At 42.9% G+C, this 21,258-nt stretch overlaps 6 protein-coding genes across 6 annotated transcripts; 5 read left to right on the top strand and 1 right to left on the bottom strand.

The window, feature by feature from the left end:
• Positions 1 to 1,839: 1,839 nt before the first annotated feature.
• Positions 1,840 to 2,346, top strand: AGABI2DRAFT_116156 (hypothetical protein; the record flags this gene model as incomplete). The annotated part of the gene is made up of 1 exon (XM_006459121.1): positions 1,840 to 2,346. The coding sequence occupies one exon, from the start codon at positions 1,840 to 1,842 to the stop codon at positions 2,344 to 2,346; it is 507 nt and encodes a 168-aa protein (XP_006459184.1).
• A 2,064-nt stretch (positions 2,347 to 4,410) lies between these two features.
• AGABI2DRAFT_116154 (hypothetical protein) lies at positions 4,411 to 4,872 on the bottom strand (the record flags this gene model as incomplete). Its single annotated transcript, XM_006459120.1, has 1 exon — positions 4,411 to 4,872. One exon carries the CDS (start codon positions 4,870 to 4,872, stop codon positions 4,411 to 4,413), a length of 462 nt encoding a protein of 153 aa, XP_006459183.1.
• A 6,083-nt stretch (positions 4,873 to 10,955) lies between these two features.
• Positions 10,956 to 12,053, top strand: AGABI2DRAFT_149367 (hypothetical protein; the record flags this gene model as incomplete). Its single annotated transcript, XM_006459119.1, has 2 exons — positions 10,956 to 11,460; positions 11,491 to 12,053. 2 exons carry the CDS (start codon positions 10,956 to 10,958, stop codon positions 12,051 to 12,053), a joined length of 1,068 nt encoding a protein of 355 aa, XP_006459182.1.
• Positions 12,054 to 12,089: 36 nt separating this feature from the next.
• AGABI2DRAFT_56770 (hypothetical protein) lies at positions 12,090 to 12,380 on the top strand (the record flags this gene model as incomplete). The annotated part of the gene is made up of 1 exon (XM_006459118.1): positions 12,090 to 12,380. A coding segment is annotated over one exon (291 nt), but the record flags the coding sequence as incomplete, so codon positions are not given.
• A 33-nt stretch (positions 12,381 to 12,413) lies between these two features.
• AGABI2DRAFT_66212 (hypothetical protein) lies at positions 12,414 to 13,112 on the top strand (the record flags this gene model as incomplete). The annotated part of the gene is made up of 2 exons (XM_006459117.1): positions 12,414 to 12,701; positions 12,756 to 13,112. Coding segments are annotated over 2 exons (645 nt in total), but the record flags the coding sequence as incomplete, so codon positions are not given.
• Positions 13,113 to 13,229: 117 nt separating this feature from the next.
• AGABI2DRAFT_116152 (hypothetical protein) lies at positions 13,230 to 15,241 on the top strand (the record flags this gene model as incomplete). The annotated part of the gene is made up of 7 exons (XM_006459116.1): positions 13,230 to 13,278; positions 13,429 to 13,600; positions 13,657 to 14,376; positions 14,432 to 14,532; positions 14,582 to 14,939; positions 14,985 to 15,081; positions 15,131 to 15,241. 7 exons carry the CDS (start codon positions 13,230 to 13,232, stop codon positions 15,239 to 15,241), a joined length of 1,608 nt encoding a protein of 535 aa, XP_006459179.1.
• Positions 15,242 to 21,258: the final 6,017 nt, after the last annotated feature.

Here is a 21,258-nt window from a genome sequence, read left to right as displayed (position 1 = left end):
AAGGAACTACTAGCTATCATAAAAGCTTTGAAACTATGGCGACACTACCTATTGGACGCAAAGGAGCAATTCGAGATATGGACAGATCACGAGAACCTCAAATATTTCCGAGAACCTCAAAAGCTCAACGCTCGACAAGCGAGATGGTACCTCATGCTACAGGAATACGATTTCCTGCTACGACACATTCCTGGGAAGACGAACACCAAAGCAGACATCCTGTCGAGACTAATCAAACCTGACACATCTAACGACAATCGAGGAGTAGAAATGTTCAAGGAGAAAATGTTCATCCGAAGACTTGAAGAATCCATCCCCATCTATGACATCACCTTACTCCACAATCAAAGATTCGAAATCATAGCCGATGAAACCCTACTTGAGAAGATTAGGAAATGTGAAAGACGAGAAACCAGAGTAATAGAAGAGATGAAGAAGAAGCCAGAAAAAGTATGGGAGAACAATGGAATCATTTACCAACAAGGAAGGATCTATGTTCCGGATAATCAGGAGATCAGAGGTTTCATTCTTCACGATCATCATAATTCCCCCGACGCTGGACATCCTGGAATGTACTGAATGCTAGAATCAGTTAAACGGACCTTTTGGTGGCCCACAATCAAAACGGATATCAGAAGATATGTCAGAGGATGCGACATGTGCCAGAAGAACAAAACCATTCGACGACCCGATCACATCCCGCTTAATCCATTATCCATCCCCGACAAACCTTGGGAAGAAATATCTATAGACATGATCGGACCACTACCGAAGTCAAAGGAGAAGGATGCTATTATTGTTATCGTTGACAGATTCTCCAAAATGATCCACCTCGTTCCCACTACCACGTTGCTCACGTCCATGAATCTTGCGGAAATCTATAAGGAAGAAGTCTGGCGACATCATGGAATTCCGAAACGGATTATTGGCGACAGAGGACCACAGTTTGCATCAAAATTTATGGAATCCCTATGCAAAGCTCTTGGAATTGAACGAAATCTTTCTACTGCCTATCACCCACAGACGGACGGTCAAACAGAACGAATGAATCAGGAAATTGAAACCTACCTTCGAGCATTCATCAATTATCGACAAGACGATTGGACGAGATGGCTTCCCATGGCAGAATTCCATTACAACGACAAAACCCACGCTGCCACCGGACAAACCCCATTTTTCCTAAATTACGGACTTCACCCATGGAAAGGAAACATTACGGTTGAAACGACAAACCCCACAGCTACCTCCTTGATAGAAGAACTAGAATACGTCAGAGAAGAAGCAAAAGCTGCGATGAAAGCAAACAACGAGATGATGAGAGAAAGAGGAAACAACAAACACCACAAGGAACCCTTTGCCGAAGGAGATAAAGTTTGGTTAGAAACGACGAACATTCATTCCAATCGTCCGACTCGGAAACTAGACCACAAACGATATGGACCTTTCGAGATCTTGAAACAAATCGGCGATCGATCTTACAAACTGAAGTTACCTGATACTTGGGCGATACACGACGTCTTCCATACATCGCTCCTAACGAAAGTCCGAAACCCGGAGTTTGACAGCCAGAAGAAACCCACTCCACCTCCACCTGACATTATCAATGAAGAAGAAGAATATGAAGTTGAAGAAATCCGAGGACACAGACGAAAAGGCCGAGGAATACAATTTTTAGTTCACTGCAAAGGATATGGAAACGAAGACGACTCTTGGATACCACGCTCATCCCTAGAAAATGCAGAAGAAGCACTCTCCGAATATAGAGCAAAACTTCCGAATGGACAGTTATAAAATCAACCAAAAACGCTCCAACTCTTTCATTCCCTCATCGACCACAATATGCAAGCTATTACCGAATCTTTTACACCGGTTTCAAAAGACCTCTTTATCTGTGGAGCCGACATTGTATTCATGACCGACGACGGAGCCAAATTCCACGTCCATTCCTACTTCTTCACTCGCGAATCTATCTATTGGCAACAAAAACTCACCGGCCATAATGAACCTCACCATCCTTTATCCAAACACTATACACCAAACGATCCCTACATCATCCAAGATGTAGACTCTCATGATTTTCGAAAATTCCTCCGTGTATTCTATAACACGCGATATGGTGATTACTCTTTCTTTTCCAACCTCGACTGGGTCGACATCTTATCAATTGCACACAAATGGGAGTTTCCACACGTCAAAACTCTTTCCAAACTTTATCTTGGAAAAATGGGCTACGGAGTTGTTGAACAAACTTGTGGAGTTCACTGTACTCGAATTGTTGATGATGAAATGATTGACCGTTCTTATCCTCGTCAAGTCTATCTTATTTTGTGTGGACATGAAATCTGAACAGGGGGTAATGTTATGAATTTACCAACCTATAGGAGGGACGTCATCATGCTTACTCATTTCCATATCCCTGGATATACTCTTCTCCACCTACGCTTCTCCCATCATTCATTCCCATGTCACTTTCTCTTTGACGTTACCTTGTTTGTCTTTCCCTTCTTATGATCATTCTTATTGTTCCCTTGATTGATCTTTCACGTTACCTGTTATATCTTTTCCTTCCCATGATCAATCTTCTATTCTCATGATTGATCATCCTCCTTCCTAGTTTATACTTTCATTCTCACTGATTACTCATCTACCTCGGTCATGGTTACTCAGCCCGTTCTATAGTTAGTTACCTTGGGTAGATAGTCTTAGTATAAGTAAGCGTAGATACTCTCTGTATTTCCCTACGCTTTACCAACTTGCTTTTCCCCTTACTCACCCTCAAGTCTTTGCCTTCGCTGCAACCTGAGCATTCGCTTTAAGGTCGTAACAGTTTCGTTTCGAAATTCTGGCAATCTCTTACCCAAATCCTCCAAATCAATCACATATGCTCTTCCGCCTTCCATCCACAAACTGATGGCGCCTCCGAACGAACGAATAAAACGGTCTTGCAGTTCCTTCATTTTTTTGTTGATAGGAACCAGAAAGGTTGGGTCTCTGCTCTTCCACGTGTCTGTTTCAACATTATGTCTTCCGTAAATGCATCTACGTCTTTCTCTGGCTTTCAATTGAAATCAGATTTCTCTCCACGACCCATCCCTCCTCCTCCTTCTGTCCCAAAGAATCCTGCTGATGCTCTCTCTCGCGCCGCCTCAATCATCCAATCCTTCCACGATGATGTTCTCCAGGCGAAGGTCAATCTATTGGCAGCCAAAATTGTTCAAGCCCACTTTGCGAACTACTATAGATCTGAGGACCCTGGCTACAAAGTTGGCGACCGTGTTTGGTTGAACACTTCAAATTGCCGTCATGATTATGTCCATCGTGGTTCTGGCCGTGCTGCCAAGTTTATGCCTCGTTTTGATGGTCCTTTCTTTATCACCAAAGCTTACCCCAAATCTTCATCTTACACTCTCGACCTTCCCCTTACTTCCTCTATTCACCCTACTTTCCACGTTTCCCTTCTGCAACCTTTCATCCCGAACGACGACCTTAAATTTCCCAACCGCATGCGACCGAACCCGGAGCCAGTCCTGGTTGATGGAGAGTTTGAGCATGAAATAGAAAAGATAATTGATGAACGAAAACGAGGTCACAGTAAACAATACCTCGTTCATTGGAAAAATTTCAGCTCCACTGATGACGAATGGATCCCCCACGCTAAACTAGCCGACAACAAAGCTCTTGATGATTGGGAAAGAAGCTCAGAGTCTTGTTTATGAGGATGGTGTAAGTGTAAGGGTCCACGTGATACTTAGGTCACACGTATATATGAGCAAACCCACTCAATTGTACCTTAGTCTTTCCCCACCGAATCCACTCTCAAGTCCACTGTATCTCCCTGTTCCCTCTTGAGCTCAGTTCCATCTCGTGAAGCCGACATCACACAACACGTCGGCTTTCCAGTCTATCTGCAGTTGACAATGACCCCCCCACCCCATGATGGAATCTTGATATCTCCATAACAGGTATGTTTTCCGATAAAAACATACATATAAACTCTTGTTCTTTTAATATTCTAAGATTTGTCGTGATTTTTCCGGAATTTTATGAACAGTAGAACTTGACATACAGCATAATGTTCTTATAATGCTATGATGCTTGCCTTGTTATCTAACTTATGAGCCTATGTTTCACTTATGAGATACTGTTTGACTTGTCAGTAGCCTTATGAATTTTTAATAAACTTATGAAATTTTGTCTGACTTGTGATTTAACCTTTGGTCTGACTTATGAAATGTCCTGTGCTTATGCTTTCTTTGTATCCAACTTATGAATTTATAATAAACTTATGAACTAATGTGTGACTTATGTGTAAACTTCTTGTCTGGCTTATGAAAAATTATGAACTTATGCTATTTTGGAGACTTATGTGCCTTAAGTTGGTCTTTATAAGGCAAGCATAAGGCAACTTTTTCATAAGTTTGCATAAGCTGTGCGACTTTTTGCTGATGTGGTGAGATTTTCCCTGAAGCCTATGATCTGTTCTTTCGAAAATGTCCATGGTTCGGACAGCAAGTCGGGCGAAGAGCTCCGGATTTCTTCATCTACAATCTCGCCAACCAAATCTTTTGATTTGTTGACGTTCTCCTCAAATTGGCTTGATGACATGCTAATGCCTGTCATAACGTGGCTGTCCATGTCGTTAGCTGCTCGGACTTTAAGCACATAGGCTTCGGCTTCAGTTATTTGCATAACCCGAGGTGTGGTGGGGGTCTTGTCTAAATCGGGCAAGGCCTCATGGGAACAGGAAGGTGTATGCGCGTCCCTCAACGCAGGGTTGTCAAGGAATGCTGGGGATGGGGTGGGGAACCACCCGAGCCGAGGACAGAACCAACGCCTGTAAATCAGCTTGTGATCCCACACTGATTGAGCCATGCCATTTTATATGCCAAGACATATGTACAAGCTGGAAGATACAAAGTCAAAGTCAAGAGATGTTGCTTAGTTTACCATTGAGATAAATGTTTTCAAAATCTTCCAGGAATTTATTAACCATGTCTTGGAGGCCAGTAATCTTGTTAACAGTTTGTAAAACTGGTGTCATAGCAAACTCAACAATCCTAGAGAAAAAAGCAAAATTCTGCAAGACTAGCCAATTCATGCCAAGTTCCTGTCCCATTGGCACAATATACCAATGCACTAATACCATCCATTCATAAATCTTGTATTAGCATTGGTACTTTGCATAGAAATTCCAGATAGGTCCACAAAATGCTAGAGGGAGTGTGAAATGAGCTTCTTCAACTAACTTCCCTAGTTTATCAGCCTTCTTGAAAAATATTTTTTCTGTGCAATTTTTGTCAGAGATCCACAAGTCCCAAATATGAGGAGCACAGTTTCCATAGAACAGATGAAAGAGATCAGTAGAATAGCACTTGTCACAACCTCAATATTTGAATAATACATATGTATTATTAAAATATTATGCAAACATTACCGTAAATAGAATTTACATAATACATGTGCATTATGTAAAACATATCTAAACTTTATGCAAACAAAATGTATAAAATCAACATTATTGAATATATTTTTTGCATATGTTTTACATAGTACACATGTATTATGGAAATCCAATATACGGTAATGTTTGCATAATGTTTACATAAGTACATATATCTTATTTAAATATAGAGGTTGTGTGTATGGGAGGATGGTCTTATACAACCTCAATATTCCAATACTTCCTGAAAAAGTGTTGAAATGTTATTAAAACAGTATTGTATTTTTTATTTCCATAGGACCTAGGAAGTATTGAAATATAACTTAAACAGTGTGATATATTTATTTGTATTTTTTCTATATATGGAAATAATATATAGTACTGTTTGAATAACATTTCAATACTTTCTAAAGTTGAGGTTGTGTTACTTGTAGCAGCAAGAGGAAGACGTGACATACCAGTCTGTCTGGTAATATTTCCATGCTCTTGATTTGTTTTAGTATTTGCAAGTTGTGTTATATTCTCCCAATATTCCTCTTCTGTATGCATGAGAAGATTGTGAATGTTGTATCTGGGATGACTATTGTTGTATATCCTGATGATATTGTGTTTGAATAATAGATAATATTGGGCCTTAGCTTTTGAACCATCAGGACCAGATTTAGCTCCTTTCACAACCTCAATATTTGAATAATGCATGTAAATGAAACATACATAATACATATGCATTATATAAAACATATTTAAACCCCATGCAAACAAATGTATAAAATCTAACATTATTGAATATATCTTTTGCATATGTTTTACATAGTATACTGTACATATATTATGTAAATTATATTTACAGTAATGTTTGCATAATGTTTACATAAGTACATTTATTGTATTTAAATATAGAGGTTGTATTTGACTATGCTAAATCAATAGCCTTAAATTGCTGAATGTCTAGCCATCCCACTGAGTTTTGCTGAGTCAAGCACATATCACCCATTATCAGGGTAATATAAACACAATAGACAAATTAAGGTGAAGCCAGGGCATCCTACATCCATATTCCTTCACTTGCTTCTGCCATGGGTTGGAATAGGGGGTAAAGAATGATTTGATGTCTTGTGAAAAATTGGGCCAGGGATATTCATGCATACAAAAACCTGATTGATAGTGCATTGCATATCTGCAGGAAAGCCAAGTAGAAGAAGGATAACAAGCCATGTGTTTGAATATTTCTTCATCGTCAATTAAGCATCATCTGTTGAAATAGCAACAGTCATATCTCGGTGATCCTAAAAAAGCCCAAGAGTTTGATACTAATGCCAGTAGATATCTGAATTTCTAAAGTCAGAATAGGTGCAACATGCAATGTCAACAATTTTTAATGATTCTTGTAGCAAGTGGTCATGGCTTTGGAGTTTTGATGCTGTTTCTTTGTTTTTAAACAGAGCATGTACATACTCTATAGGAGACAGCATCATATACTGTTGCTGAAATTTTTCATGTTGTCACCAGGTTTATACCGAGGAGCTTTGCATTGTATTTGTTTCTTATCCTTCATTTTGAATCTTGAGCAAGCCTCCAGCTTTTTATGTGCACCAGTATTAGCAAATGGCTATTGAGACACATATCGAACCGACAAGACTTCAAATGAGCTAAATGTTTGGCCAGGTTTTTGCTAGATGTAGAGAGAGGATTTTTGTTCCTGTGGCAGCTTCCAATACTTAGTAGTGGAAGTTATATGCAAGTGCAGTACTTCAAGACTGTTTTCATGCAAAAAAAGTGGTGCAGGCTGAGTGTTTTTGATTGGGAGAGGATATGGTGCAGAGGGGGAGAATCTAGACTGTCAAGCAGTTTACTACCTTATAGTTGTAGTCTATTCAGGTTTGGAGGCAAGAGCTTGGATGAGAGTTTTTTGTTTTCTGGACAGAAAGGTAGTCAGTTTTAAATATTCAAATGGCTTGATTATAGAGAAGTTGTTACATCAATCCATCTTCTGTGTATTGTTCAGTATCAAGTTTAGTATGACTTTAGTTTTCTCAATCATTGTACCAGAAAAAAACAGCACCATGGTAAAAACTACAGAAATAGTGAAGTGTTTGGTTCCTTTCTACCATTGCTATAGAGTGGTATTGAGAGAAATGTTAAAATAAGCCACCAAGATACTAAACTCACCAGGGATAATTGTTAGTGTAGTGTTGAAATATGTTGAGTTAATCTTTGTGTTAATATGACCGATTACTGTTTCAACATTATGTTTCACATTATGTTTCACACTATGTTTCATTATCTTGTGTTAAACTCCTGTTCACACAGTTGAGTCATGGCATCCACATGCCTCTCCTTACCTTGCATAGACCATAATCATTACTATAAATACTATGTAGTTCTATCTATGAATATTATCACTTCTAGCTCTTTCTATACAATCTACTACTCACATCAAGTCCAACACCACCACCACATCATGTAAGTCCTCTACACTGTGCTCTGTCCCCCGGACACCACCCTTCAATGGCAGTTCTTCCAACAGGTTATGGGCCCCAGATAGCGTCAATGAGGACTCAGCCTAACAAGCCTCGATGTCCTGGGCAGTTGTGTGCTCTGCTCCAACTATTGTCTAGTCCATGGAGTAGTAACCCGGATTAGCCTTGACTGGAGTGCTCCTACTATCTGCACTGGAGAACCGGAGTGTCAAAAAAGACTTGAGGGAGGCTCTACGACCCTTGAAATCCGTCCATGGAGATGCTTCGGCACTCATCCGTGGATCTCCAAGATTTACTCAGGGACTACTCAGGATTGGAGCGATATTCAGGTTGACCAGAACTCATATGATGGTGGCTTACCAGATTCATCATTCTAGAATCTGACAATTTATTTTGATAGGTCTTTACACGAAGGATTTGTTGGGAAAATCTCCCCCCTTCAAGGCGTAAACAACTGGGACACCTGGTCCTGTTGAGTCAGGAACTTCCTGATGCTAGCTATAGTCCAAGGCTCCGATAATTCAGCTTGGGAGTTGAGCGGCTCTGCAGCTCCTCCTCCAGCGTCCACAGACCCTAATGAATTAAGGGCTCAAGCTCTTCTCTTGGCCCGAGCATCTGCAATTATCAAGTCACACCTTCCAAATTTGATGCTTAGCCAAGCCGCCACCCAGATGGGCGCTAGAGCTCTTTGGAGCTGGTTGGAAGGCCAGTATGGCCAAAAAAGACCAATGTTTGCTTATGAACATTTTGTGACAGCTCAGAGTTTCAAAATTAATGACTCCACCGATCCATCGTCTGCAATTGCAGATCTCTATGCCCTATTTGCCACTGTTGAGAGTACTGGTGCGACAATTCATGAATTGATTCATACTATGATGCTCCTCGGAAATGTCCTTCCCCTCGTGATTCCCCTATCCCCTACAACAGGGCCAAAGCAAAAGTATTATCCCTCTGGTATCAGTGTCTTAATTGTTATGATTGTGGAACAAATCCGAGTATTCTAAATCTTATCTGATCTTATCTAATCCTTATCTGATGCGGACCTTATCCGTTCTATTCCTATCATCAGGATACGTCATTCTATTTCTATCTTGCATTCTCTTTGACGTTACCTTGTTTATCTTTTCCTTCTCAGGATCATTCTTATTGTTCCCTTGATTGATCCTTCATGTTACCTGTTATATCTTTTCCTTCTCATGATCAATCTTCTATTCTCATGATTGATCATCCTCCTTCCTAGTTTATACTTTCCTTCCCACTGATTACTCATCTACCTCAGTCATGGTTACTCAGCCCGTTCTATAGTTAGTTACCTCGGGTAGATAGTCTTAGTATAAGTAAGCGTAGATACTCTCTGTATTTCCCTACGCTTTACCAACTTGCTTTTACCCTTACTCACCCTCAAGTCTTTGCCTTCGCTGCAACCTGAGCATTCACTTTAAGGTCATAACATTAATGCAGTAACTGTTATAGCCCCTCCACTCAAGGAAAGGGCCAGACAAGTGGGTGGTAATGCCCAGTAGAAAGTCCGTCGGTATAAATCTAGCCATTTTGATGTGCATCAACTTGATCGAGTTCTGTCTAGCACAATACTATATCCACTATAAATATCATATATCATCTGTGAGCTCCCTTCAGCCCTCCCTAGCGTCGTTTGAATTTGTAGGCGGCTCTGATAGAACCGGCACCCGGTACACTTACAGTTCCCTAACATACCGCACCTTGCGTGAGAAAATTGATGCGATCAACGAGTTGGTGTATCAATTTTTTGTAAGTACTTCGTTCCACTACTACTGACTACTGGATTTTTTTTCAGAGTCAACACGGCTCTCCTCGCTTTGGGCTTCCCAGAGTCGACACACTCTCCTGGCTTTGGGTTCCCAGAGTCAACACTGTCCTGGCTGTCGAAGTAACACTGTACTCCAATCCGGAACCAACCTTTTTTACCACCTCCAGGTAGGTCTTGTTTGCGCAAAATGTTCCGTGAATGCAGCCTTTTTCAAAATTCAATTTAGGGTACCGCTGCACAAACAGCCTATCTTATTGATGTCTCGGCCAAATCGGATTTCTCAGCGCGTGAAAGCATCTCAAAAGGAGAAGGACCGAGCAGCTTTTCAAGCGTTTGAGCAACAGTACTCAGTATCAACGACTTCCGTACCCCAGAAACGCCCGCATGAGGCTGTTGAGCCGACAACGCCCCCTACTTTGGTAAGGTACGCTTATAAGGGTTGATACTAGCTTGTATTAACCGCACAAATTTACAGCCTCGACGTGAAGGGGTGAATTCATCTGCAGGACCTTCACGCACTCGCGCAGATAACGAATTTGAAAGAGTGGAATCCGGAGAGAACCATGAGCATGAGACGAGAAGATCTGTAACATCTGGCATATTTTACGATGGAGAACACGACTCTACACATACTCCGAGTATTGTCCAAACGGCAAATACACCACTGGTTCAATCTACTTTCCAACCTGATCCAATCGAAATGACGAGTACTACAGATGGAGATGTGTCGACAGCTCATATTCATATACCTGCTCTCCAAACAACCCAGAAGTTCATTGAGGCCTTACGATCTGCATCCCTGGATTGCAGTAACATGGATCCTGAGGATGTCTTGCGTCTCCGTACTCCGGATCCTGATGCACATTCACTCGACGTTTCTGATGTTCATACGGTCAAGGCTGTCTGTCAGTTCATCGCAACTGTGTTATCTTCCTGACAAACTTATGATGATATCTGTTCCATCCTCCTCCAAACATATCCCGACGATCCCTTTCTTTCTTTCAATCAAGTCAAACGTCTCATCAGCGAAGTTACTGGAGTAAACCCAATATATCATGATATGTGTTCCGATAGCTGCAGCGCCTTCACTGGTCCTTATTCAGAGTTTAACGAATGTCCTATCTGCGATAAGCCTCGTTATAAGTTGCTGGCATCAGGAGCAACCAAGCCAGTACAGCAGTTTGTCACTATACCACTTGGACCTGTCATTCAAAGTCTGTACGTGTCGTCGGAAACAGCGGAATGCATGCATTATCTTGAAGATCGACTTCAGAGCATCATTGAATATGCTGAAAGTCACAATGGCTGGATCCCAATATACGACGACACTGCGTGTGGGCGAGAATTGCTAGAGGCTTGGAACACTGGGCTTTTCAAGCAAGGTGATGTTGCTCTCCAGTTTTCCATTGACGGTGCTCAACTCTACCGTAGCAAGCACTCCGATTGTTGGATTTTCATCTGGGTAATCCACAATCTCTCTCCGAAACAACGGTATAAAAAGAATTTTGTTATTCCTGGTGGCTTTGCTCCGGGGCCAAATCCTCCCAAAGACCTTGATTCATTTATATTTCCTGCACTCTATCATATTGCGGCTCTTCAAAATGAGGGTTTTTCATATTGGGATGCTTTCCTTGGCCATGTCATAACTGAAAGCAAGGTGTTGGTAACCATCTTCTCTGCTGATGGACCTGCTGCAGCGGCGGCTGCAGGGTGCGTAGGACATAGTGGAAAGCATGGATGTCGAACAGCTTGTCCCCTGCCCTCTCGTCATTGAACCGGAGACAGCCATTATTTTCCTGCTATGCTCAAACCAATCGATTATAATGTTAATGGATGTTCCCATGATGATGTTACGTTTTCTGACCTCCAAAAATTCCAATCTAGCATTCCGCAGGTTTATCGAGAAAACCTCAATCATCTCATTGGCGCTCCAAACATAACTCAGTACCAAAAACGCCGCCTTGAAACAGGGATATGTAAACAAACTCTTCTTGACGGAATTCAAACTCTTGGCATCCCAAACATTTTCCTGATGGATATCATGCATTTGTCTGTTCTCAACGAACCCGAACTCCTTCTGGGATTATGGCGGGCTGATAAAGAACGTCTCAAATGTTACAAGCCTGATACTTATGCTCAATGGGACTGGGCCATCCTCAAATCAAAGAAAATATGGGAAGCCCATGGCAAAACAATTGAGATGTGTGTGCCGTTTATCCCATCTTCATTTGGTCGGGCACCTCACAACCCAGCTTTGAAGCTAAATTCAGGGTACAAAGCATGGGAATTCGAAATCTACTTGTATGGTCTTGGTCCTACACTTTTGCGACACATTCTTCCCTGAAAATACTGGCTCCACTTTTGTAAATTGGTTGCTGGGATACGACTTCTGCAACGGCATTTGATCACTTCGGAAGATCTTTGTGAAGGGACGAAACTTCTGAATGAATTTGTCATTGAGTTTGAAAAGCTTTACTATCAACGAAAAGAATCACAAATCCACTTTGTCCGTCATAGTATTCATCTTTTAACTCATATTGGGCCAGAAACAGTCAGAGCAGGGCCATTATCATGTTACGCTCAATGGACCATTGAGACTGCAATCGGGAATCTTGGGAATGAAATACGCCAAGACAAGGACCCTTATGCTAATATTGCACAGCGAGGACTTATTCGGGCTCAACTCAACACTCTTCAGGCCAAATATCCAGAATTGAAGTCATCAAAGGATACAATTCCCCCACTTTCGCGTGATTTTGGGGATGGTTATATTTTACTACCAGCAGCTGATACTGCGAGTCGGAAAATTTCCCATGATCAATATCTTGTTTTAATGGACTATTGGAGAAGCCAGGGGTGGCCGAATGCTTCCGAATGGCCAAATGCCATCTCGCGATGGGCTCGTCTTCAGTTACCCAATGGCCAGCAAGCGCGTTCCATATGGGGAGAGAGTCATTCTACAGGAAGTGTCCGGAAATCTTCATGTGTGGAAGTAAGTTGATTAATAGCTAGAAGTATGTACACTAACACTTTTTTCTAATACTAGATATCCTTGAATGGACATTTCCGCATAGCGGATGTCCTTTTCTACTTCTACTTGCGGTTCGGTGAAGAGCTCTTTCCGCTTGCACTTGTCAACTTATTTTCAATTCCGGATGAAGAACTTCTGAAAGAATCAAGCGGAACTGTCTACCTCTCCAAATATATTGATGAACCTGAAAGCCTTTGGGTGTTCTCAATCAAGTCAATTCACTCAGTCGTTTCAATGTTTCCAGACATAAAAGTTAATTCAATAGGTGCAATTGAATCAAGCGGAAAATTCTCACTCCTACGGCACCCATTTCTTGCATTGGCTGAACGACAGGGCTATGGTCTGGAACTTGACGAGTTTGATCAGAATTGATAGTAAATATGTAGACGGCATGACTGACTTGTTGTATGATCTATGTAGTTTCCAAATTTGGACATTCGTATTTGTCACGTTAACATTCTACGTCTACCGCCATTTTCTTATCCCTCCATGACTACGACATATGATGGATTCAATTTCTCTGCTGGTAGCAGTACCAGTAATTCAGGAAGTTCAGGAAGCTCGAGCGAGGTTTGGCATTCGGGATTAGCCCAATTTGGACAGTCCTGAGTTCACTTAGTAGTTTCATATGATTATATGCGTCACATTCTCAGGCTAATCATATAGGGAAACTCATCTGATGTATCAGAAATTATTCGCCAAGCTACTGGTCAAACGTTGATCGAACTTCAGAATGTTGCTTACCTTCGACTTCAAATGCAGCTCGAGCGGCAACATCTTGAGATGGACCATCTTCGTGCAGAAAAACTCAAGCTAGAGCATGCAATTACGGCCGCTAATGAGCGCTGCAAAACTCTTGAGTAAGTAACTATTAATATGTATCAATATGTGATCACATATTTCTTCACTCGTTCAGGGAAATCAATGACAAACTCATCCGGCAGCAAAATTCACATGAGGTATCCTCGGGGCTACCACAGCCACAGCAAAAGCCACCTCCACTCGATCCCCAACACTATCCGAACGTACACTACTGGGACAAACATAAATGGACAGCTGAGCTCAGAACTCGCCGAGGTGAGACGAATGGAGAGGCTACTCAACAAAGGCAAGGTGGCCGGCGAAGATGGGATGACGATGCCGATGTTGCAAATGAGCCCAACACATCCCACCCATACCTTGAAACAGCTGATGGTATTCTGATTAGTCGAACACAACTCTCGCAATTGAGCCAAGCGGCTCGTGGCTTGTGGAACACAGTGCTCCAAGCGGGGAAGGCTCCTCCAACATGGGGACAAGCTTCTAGCCTACTCAATGACTTCTATACATCCTCGCTGCTTGCAAATCCCGAGCTCGAATTTCTCCGTTTTTGCCATAGTGGATGGAAACTCGAATCTTGGACTACTTTCAACTATCCGTCATGGGCAGCTGGACGTGGTCTCACAACTTCTGATGAGGAGGGAAAGAAGAAGAAGAAGGGGAGGACTACTAGTACTAACGATAACGGTGGTGAGCCTACTGCATCTTCAACAGACTCGGATCTGAGTATAGCTGGCGCTGGCATTGAAATTGGGAGCACATCGGACCTGGAGGCAAATAGACGGCAATATACACCGCTAAACTTTCAAGATCCCCTGTACGTGATCATTTTGACTTCAATTCTCTCCGAGTCACTGATGTAGATTATACAGTGTCGACCTTCACGAAAACCATGATTTCAATACGCTGGATGGAAACTATGAAGCTCAAAATGGGAGGAGCGAAGAGTTTGATAATGGGGACAATTTGGGGGGTACGTTAATCATGCCTTCAGGTAAAAACGTAACAAAATTTTACGCTAGGTTCAAATACTGATGCACATAACCCGGAGACAATCGGAGAAGATTTGGCGGAACCTGATAGGAATCCGGGACATGCTAGCAACTCGGAAAGCCCAGCAATAGGGGACATTCCACATACAGCCCGTGGAACTCCGAGTGCTGGTGCCCTGAACTCGGGTCCGACTGGTGCTCTAAACAGAACCTCAGATGTTGGTCTCGGAACTCAAGCCCACAGTCGTCCTCCGAAGCGAGTGCACCCACCTGTATCAGAGGACCATCAACCAGCCACGAAAACTCGTCGAACTGCTCGAGCCGCCGCTGTGAATTCTGATAGGGGAGAAAACGAGTTAGCTGTCCCTGGAAAGAGTAACACTATCAAGTAAGTGATTCTTCCCAACTTACAACTGTATTAACCAATTTTTAGAAACAAAGTAATGCGTGTCTGGTGTTCTGAACACCTCGACGGCTCGAAAAAGGATTTTGAGCAATACTGGAAGGCACTGAAGCCGGCTCAACGTAAAGTATGCTACTCCTTAGTATCATATCTCTTCTTGCTAAATTTATCTACAGGAAATTGCTTCCCAAGGGATAATAGTTCCGTCACAAGAACTCGAGAGCGGCGCCCAAAGTATGTTGCCTATCTTAAGCGACATAGCTACTCTGATGTCTTCACCAGCTTAAGCCCTTCAGTAGTTGAGTGTCGGAGACATGATAACAAATGGAACTTCGTTACATTGCCTTTTATACATTTCCTTATATTGGACTAGAATTGTAATTGTATTGTAGGAGAAAACGGAATAGATGACACTCGATATCACTATATATTTCGACTGAGAACTAGCCAGAACGATTGCAAAGAGGCATTTCATTAGGGATGCTGCTCCCAAAGGATGCTATATTTCACTCGACCTGACACGTTAGTTTTCAGTCCTCATCGAGACCCTTGCTTCAACTCGATTCCGCTCTGTATAGAATATAGGATTGTGCAACTTTTTGATTAGGATCGAGACTATCTATTTGACTCTATTTGACTTGACTGCATCATATCTACTTTCTACTGGGGGTAATGTTCCAACTGTAAAAATGCCGGCTACAAAGGGAAAAGAAGTTAAGAAGATGGATGTTGACAAAGCAGATGAGATTTCTCTTGGCAATGAAGATGGAGGATTTGAGTATGAGTATGATGCGGAATGCAAACCAGACAGCTTTGCGCAACATCAGCAAAAAGTCACACAACTTATGCAAACTTATGAAAAAGTTGCCTTATGCTTGCCTTATAAAGACCAACTTAAGGCACATACAGTAAGTCTCCAAAATAGCATAAGTTCATAATTTTTCGTAAGCCAGACAAGAAGTTTACACATAAGTCACACATTAGTTCATAAGTTTATTATAAATTCATAAGTTGGATACAAAGAAAGCATAAGCACAGGACATTTCATAAGTCAGACCAAAGGTTAAATCACAAGTCAGACAAAATTTCATAAGTTTATTAAAAATTCATAAGGCTACTGACAAGTCAAACAGTATCTCATAAGTGAAACATAGGCTCATAAGTTAGATAACAAGGCAAGCATCATAGCATTATAAGAACATTATGCTGTATGTCAAGTTCTACTGTTCATAAAATTCCGGAAAAATCACGACAAATCTTAGAATATTAAAAGAACAAGAGTTTATATGTATGTTTTTATCGGAAAACATACCTGTTATGGAGATATCAAGATTCCATCATGGGGTGGGGGGGTCATTGTCAACTGCAGATAGACTCGTCGTAGAGCCTGCTCTACTAACCGAAGAATTCTGGAAAAATCATGACAAATCTTAGAATATTAAAAGAACACAAGTTTATATGTATGCTTTTGTCGGAAAACATACCAGTTATGGAGATACAGAAAAACATAACAAGAATGCCATGTTTTCTACTGGTTACTGTGTCGATTTTGATGATTGAAGAGTGTAAGTATATGCTTTCAAGGTCCAGGAATTCGAATGTGGTTTTATATTTATTATCCGATCAATATTAGAGGAGCTACAGCGCAATCTTGTGTTTATCATATGTTAAATGTGCCATATCTCAATAGGCTTTCATCTAACAAAAAATCTAAGAGCATATTCGTACTCCCCGACCTCGAAACTATAGGAATACACTTTTAGGTCATTGAAATCCATGCAGGAATGACCCGAAAATATCTCCTACCTATGATTTGAGGAACTTTGACTCGAAAATCCCAAGTCCAGCAGTCACATGATGGGTTCCAAGGAAATTCAATTAAAGCATTTAATAACTTCTTAGAAAATACACCTATTATCTCCTAACAGTCCATTTGCCAGGCAAACGACAATTTTGTCATACTTCGCCTGCCAAACGCTACTGGAGGAGCCTCAAAGCCTTACTCCCAGGAGTCCCACTCTAGTCATCGAGATTTTCCCCAAGAAGTGGCCCGAAGCCTTCTATATGACTACCAGAATAGTGTATATCCAATATAAATCAATTATTTTGTCTTTAAAAGGGTAACTTTAATACTCCATAACCTGTGATAACCCATACCCTGGGCTGTCCACTGACAGGTATGGGTTATCACAGGTTCGACTGTATGTACTTATGATTTACTTAAGTATTGCATAAGTCAGAACCTCAGACAGTAACATGCCTTATGCAAAAATGACTTATACTGACTTATGATTATTATAAGTTTGCATAAGTCAAATTTAAGTCACTTTACCTTTTCCTGATGACTAGAGATAGGAAGATGAGTGAGAAGAGTTGAGGTTGATAAAGTAAAAGTCGTTTTTTAAGCATTAGAAGCTGGGGCCCATAACCTGTTGAACGTAGAACGTAGCGGGTGCAGTAGCGAGTCTAATGGTCCTAGAAACGAGGCGAACGGATAGGAACTGACTGTGCAATCCTAAGGTCAACTGTGGACAGACTGTAAGAAGCCGTATTGTGATATACTAACTTGTACTCACCTGTGGACAGACTGTAAGAAGCTAAGGCCTCTGAAGCGTCCACAGGGAAGTTCAACCATACATGACTAAGCTATCATGTGACTAAACTCGTCCGCATATATCTAAGTCCACCAACTACACTTGTAGACTGCTTGCTCACTCTAACACACCCCCTTGATCCAGCCAGTCTACTCAAGTCCTAATAGTGGAACAGCAAACTCAACTACTTTCTTTGCCATAGCCTTGGTTAAGATGTCGGCCACCTGCTCATGAGTCGAAGCATACAAAGGATCTATGAGTCCTTCTTCAACAGCCTCCCGGAGCCAGTAGAAGCGCAGGTCTAGGTGTTTCATGCGTCCGTGATGCTCTGGATTCTTGGCTACACTGATTCCTGACTTGTTATCAACGAATAGAATCGAAGGAAGTGTCAGAGGGAAGCCAAACTCAGTCAGGATATTCCTAGTCCACTTGATCTCCTTGCCAGCCTCGACGGCAGCAACAAACTCGGCCTCAGTGCTCGAGAGAGTCACAAATGGCTGGTGCTTAGAAGACCAACCTACAGCAGCACCCGAGACTAGAGTCACATAACCACCTGTAGCTCGACCTGTAGCCTTGCAGGCTCCGTGAGAGGCGTCCGAGTAGGTAGTGAATAGTTCCTCTGAGTCACTAGCTCAATAGACTAGCTTGTAGTGCATAGTGCCAATGAGATACCGGAATAGATGTTTGACTGCAAGCCAGTGAGCCGGAGCTGGGTTCGAGTTGAACCTCCCGAGATAGGAGACAGCATAGGCGATGTCGGGGCGAGTCATAGTGGCCAGATACTGAAGAGCACCTACAGCATTGAGGTAGGGAACTGACTTCATCTCAGCCTGCTCCTCGAGTGAAGGAACAATGTCAGAGAGTTCAGATCCCGGAGCGAGTGGAGTGGAAAGTGGATTAGCATCATCCATATTGAAGTGTTCAAGGAGCTCCTTGATGTAGTGCTCCTGCGAGAGGGAGATAGTGCAATGAGAGTGATCCTGCTTCACCTGAATGCCTAGCAGAAGTGTGGTAGAGCCGAGATCACGGAGTTTGAAGTGTTTCGAGAGCTCAGTGACTGCCAAAGTCATAGCTGCATCACTCTTCAAGACAAGAGTAATGTCATCAATAAAGATAGGTACAATGACCTTAATGTCACCTTTGGAATAGATGTAGATGGAGCTGTCAGATTGAAGCCTAGAGTAGCCAATGCCTTCAAGGACACTCCGGAGTTTCTTATTCCACTGTCTGGCAGCCTGCTTGAGTCCATAGAGCGATTTACGCAGCCAAAAGACCATGTTAGGACTACCAATGTGATAGCCCTCGGGTTGGCGCATATAGATCTCCTCTTCGAGTTCTCCATAGGTGAAGGCAGAAGAGATGTCGACTGAGCGCATTTTTCAGCCTTCTCTAGCTGCAAGAGCAACGATGAGGCGTAGTGACACAGGACGGAATGTAGGGGCAAAGACCTCGGTAAAGTCGAATCCGGGACATTGGGAATAGCCTTTAGCAACAAGACGAGCCCGGTAGCGCTCAATTGAGCCGTCGGCAAGTCGTTTGACTTTGAACACCCAGCCAGAGTTGACTACCTTCTTGCCTGGAGGCAGTTCCATGAGTTCCCAAGTTCCATTAGCCTCGAGATTAAAGATCTCAGTGTTACAAGCCTCAGTCCAGCAATCCGAGTCAGGAGACTTCATAGCTAATCTATAACTCCGGGAATCAGCACCCGAAACGGCACCAGCAAACTCGACTTCACAGAACTCAGAGTCAGCTAGCAGAGCAGCTTCGTCGTCAGAGTCAGAGTCATTACCAGCTAAGTCTGGTTGTTTCAGCTTCCACCACTGACCAGGAGGCTTCCGAACTCGCCCAGTACATCTAGGAACGTGAGGGGGGTCAAGAGGTGCTCCAGCAGTAGGAGGAGTCACTGGGAGTGGTGCATGGATTTGTGGAGGAGTGACTGGAGGAATCAAGAGAGGAATTACTGGAGGAATCAACAGGAGAGGTGGTAGAGGGAAAACAGGCTTCTCTTCAGGAGGAACTGAAGCGGATGGAGTGGGAGTCTTAGGACGAGCAGGAGGGATGTGATTATCACCCCCTTCATCCTGTAGAGGTGGCAGTCCTGAGTGTGATGATGTAACATGAGGAGTTTGTAGTGGCTCTAGTAGGCAAGCAAATGACAGGACAGCCTCAAGTTGGGCTTTAGAAGTGCCCGGAAAGTATCTCTCGTCAAAATCAGCTCTCTCAGAGATCACGGTTCGCTTTGTGACTGGGTTGTAGAACTTCCAGCCTTTGTAGCCAGCCGGATAGCCAATAAAGACACACTTCTCGTAGTGAGGCTGGAGAGAATTGCGCTTATCTCGTTGTACATGGACATATGACGTGCACCCCCATACCCGGAGATGTGAGACATCAGGTTTTCGCTTATAGAAAGCTTGGAAGGAAGTAGTGCCCGAAAGTGAAGCAGTAGGAAGCATATTCCAGACATGAACCATAGACGAGATACATTCACCCCAGAAAGAAGCAGGTAGCCGAGATTCCGAGAGCATAGCAGTGATCCTCTCTCCCATAGTCCTATTAGCACGTTCAGCAAGACCATTCTGCTGAGGCCGGTTCCGAGTCGAGTGACGTCTCTTGATGCCAGCAAGCTCAGTAAAGCTTATGAAAGCCTTAGACATATACTTGCCACCCTTATCATCCTGTAGATTTATTTATTTATTTTTTTTTTTGTAATCAACGTAAGTTTATTTCAAAACTACTCGTAAGTCGGGTGTCACGACACGTTCCCGCGGCTTACTACACTCGCCAGTTTACAGAGGCCCCAAAACTACAGTATTCTAACTACAAGTCCGTATCCAGCGCGACGAGGTCAAGCGCTATCGAGAGAGAGAAAAGAAACAAAACAAAAACGGATCGAAATGTTGGTACATACGTAAGGGGACCCGGGATAAAACCAAGCAGTCAGCCAATACACCCTACATAATACCATAACGCTAGAGCACTCGCAGTCCCTTTTGCGGAATCAAACATATCAAATATGAAAGTAAAAAGTTGAGGCAGACTCGAAGTCACTTTAGATCCTCAGAGAAAATTTTCCTCACCACTACCGTTTCACCCTCCTAAACATCTACACAACCTTCCCAGTTTTCCATCAGAATCACCGACCCAACCCGGCAACGGCTATCTGTACACCTAGGCCGAACACGCGGGGAACTGGCGTTTGAGCCAGGCACGATCGAACCTGTTCTTCCAAAACGGACAGACCTTCGAGTCCGTAGAGGAATGGGCGTGCTTGTCCGCTGGGCGTTTAGCCGCGGTACAGTTGGCGCATTGGCGCACATCAACACGTTTAGCATCGACGCACTTTTGATGATTGGCCTCAGAGTGAGGACCAGAGCAGAGGGAGCAGCACGCACACTTGGCACGACACTGGTCGGAATGATGGCCCCAGCGCTGACAACGAGCGCAATGGACGGAGCCGGAATGTGGGCGAGCGCCAAGCGCTCCTTGACCTCTTACCACTACCTTCCTCTTTTGGAAGTCTCAGTGCTAGAGTCTAGTCGTAGCAATACATCGTCTCAATGCCCGCTCCGCGTCGCAATAAGCAGTCCCAACCGGCCTCAACGCCATACCCGTCCCGTCCACCATCTCAGGCGCCGCCACCGCCCGCCAACCCGACCGCGCGTCGTCTTCTTGAAAACAACATCGTAGCTCTTTTAGACCCCAAGTATGGA

This window comes from Agaricus bisporus (genome assembly GCF_000300575.1).
Source record: "Agaricus bisporus var. bisporus H97 unplaced genomic scaffold AGABI2scaffold_3, whole genome shotgun sequence".
Lineage (NCBI taxonomy): Eukaryota > Fungi > Basidiomycota > Agaricomycetes > Agaricales > Agaricaceae > Agaricus > Agaricus bisporus.
Note: the sequence above shows the minus strand (reverse complement) of the source record. Positions and strands in the feature narration are given on the sequence as shown.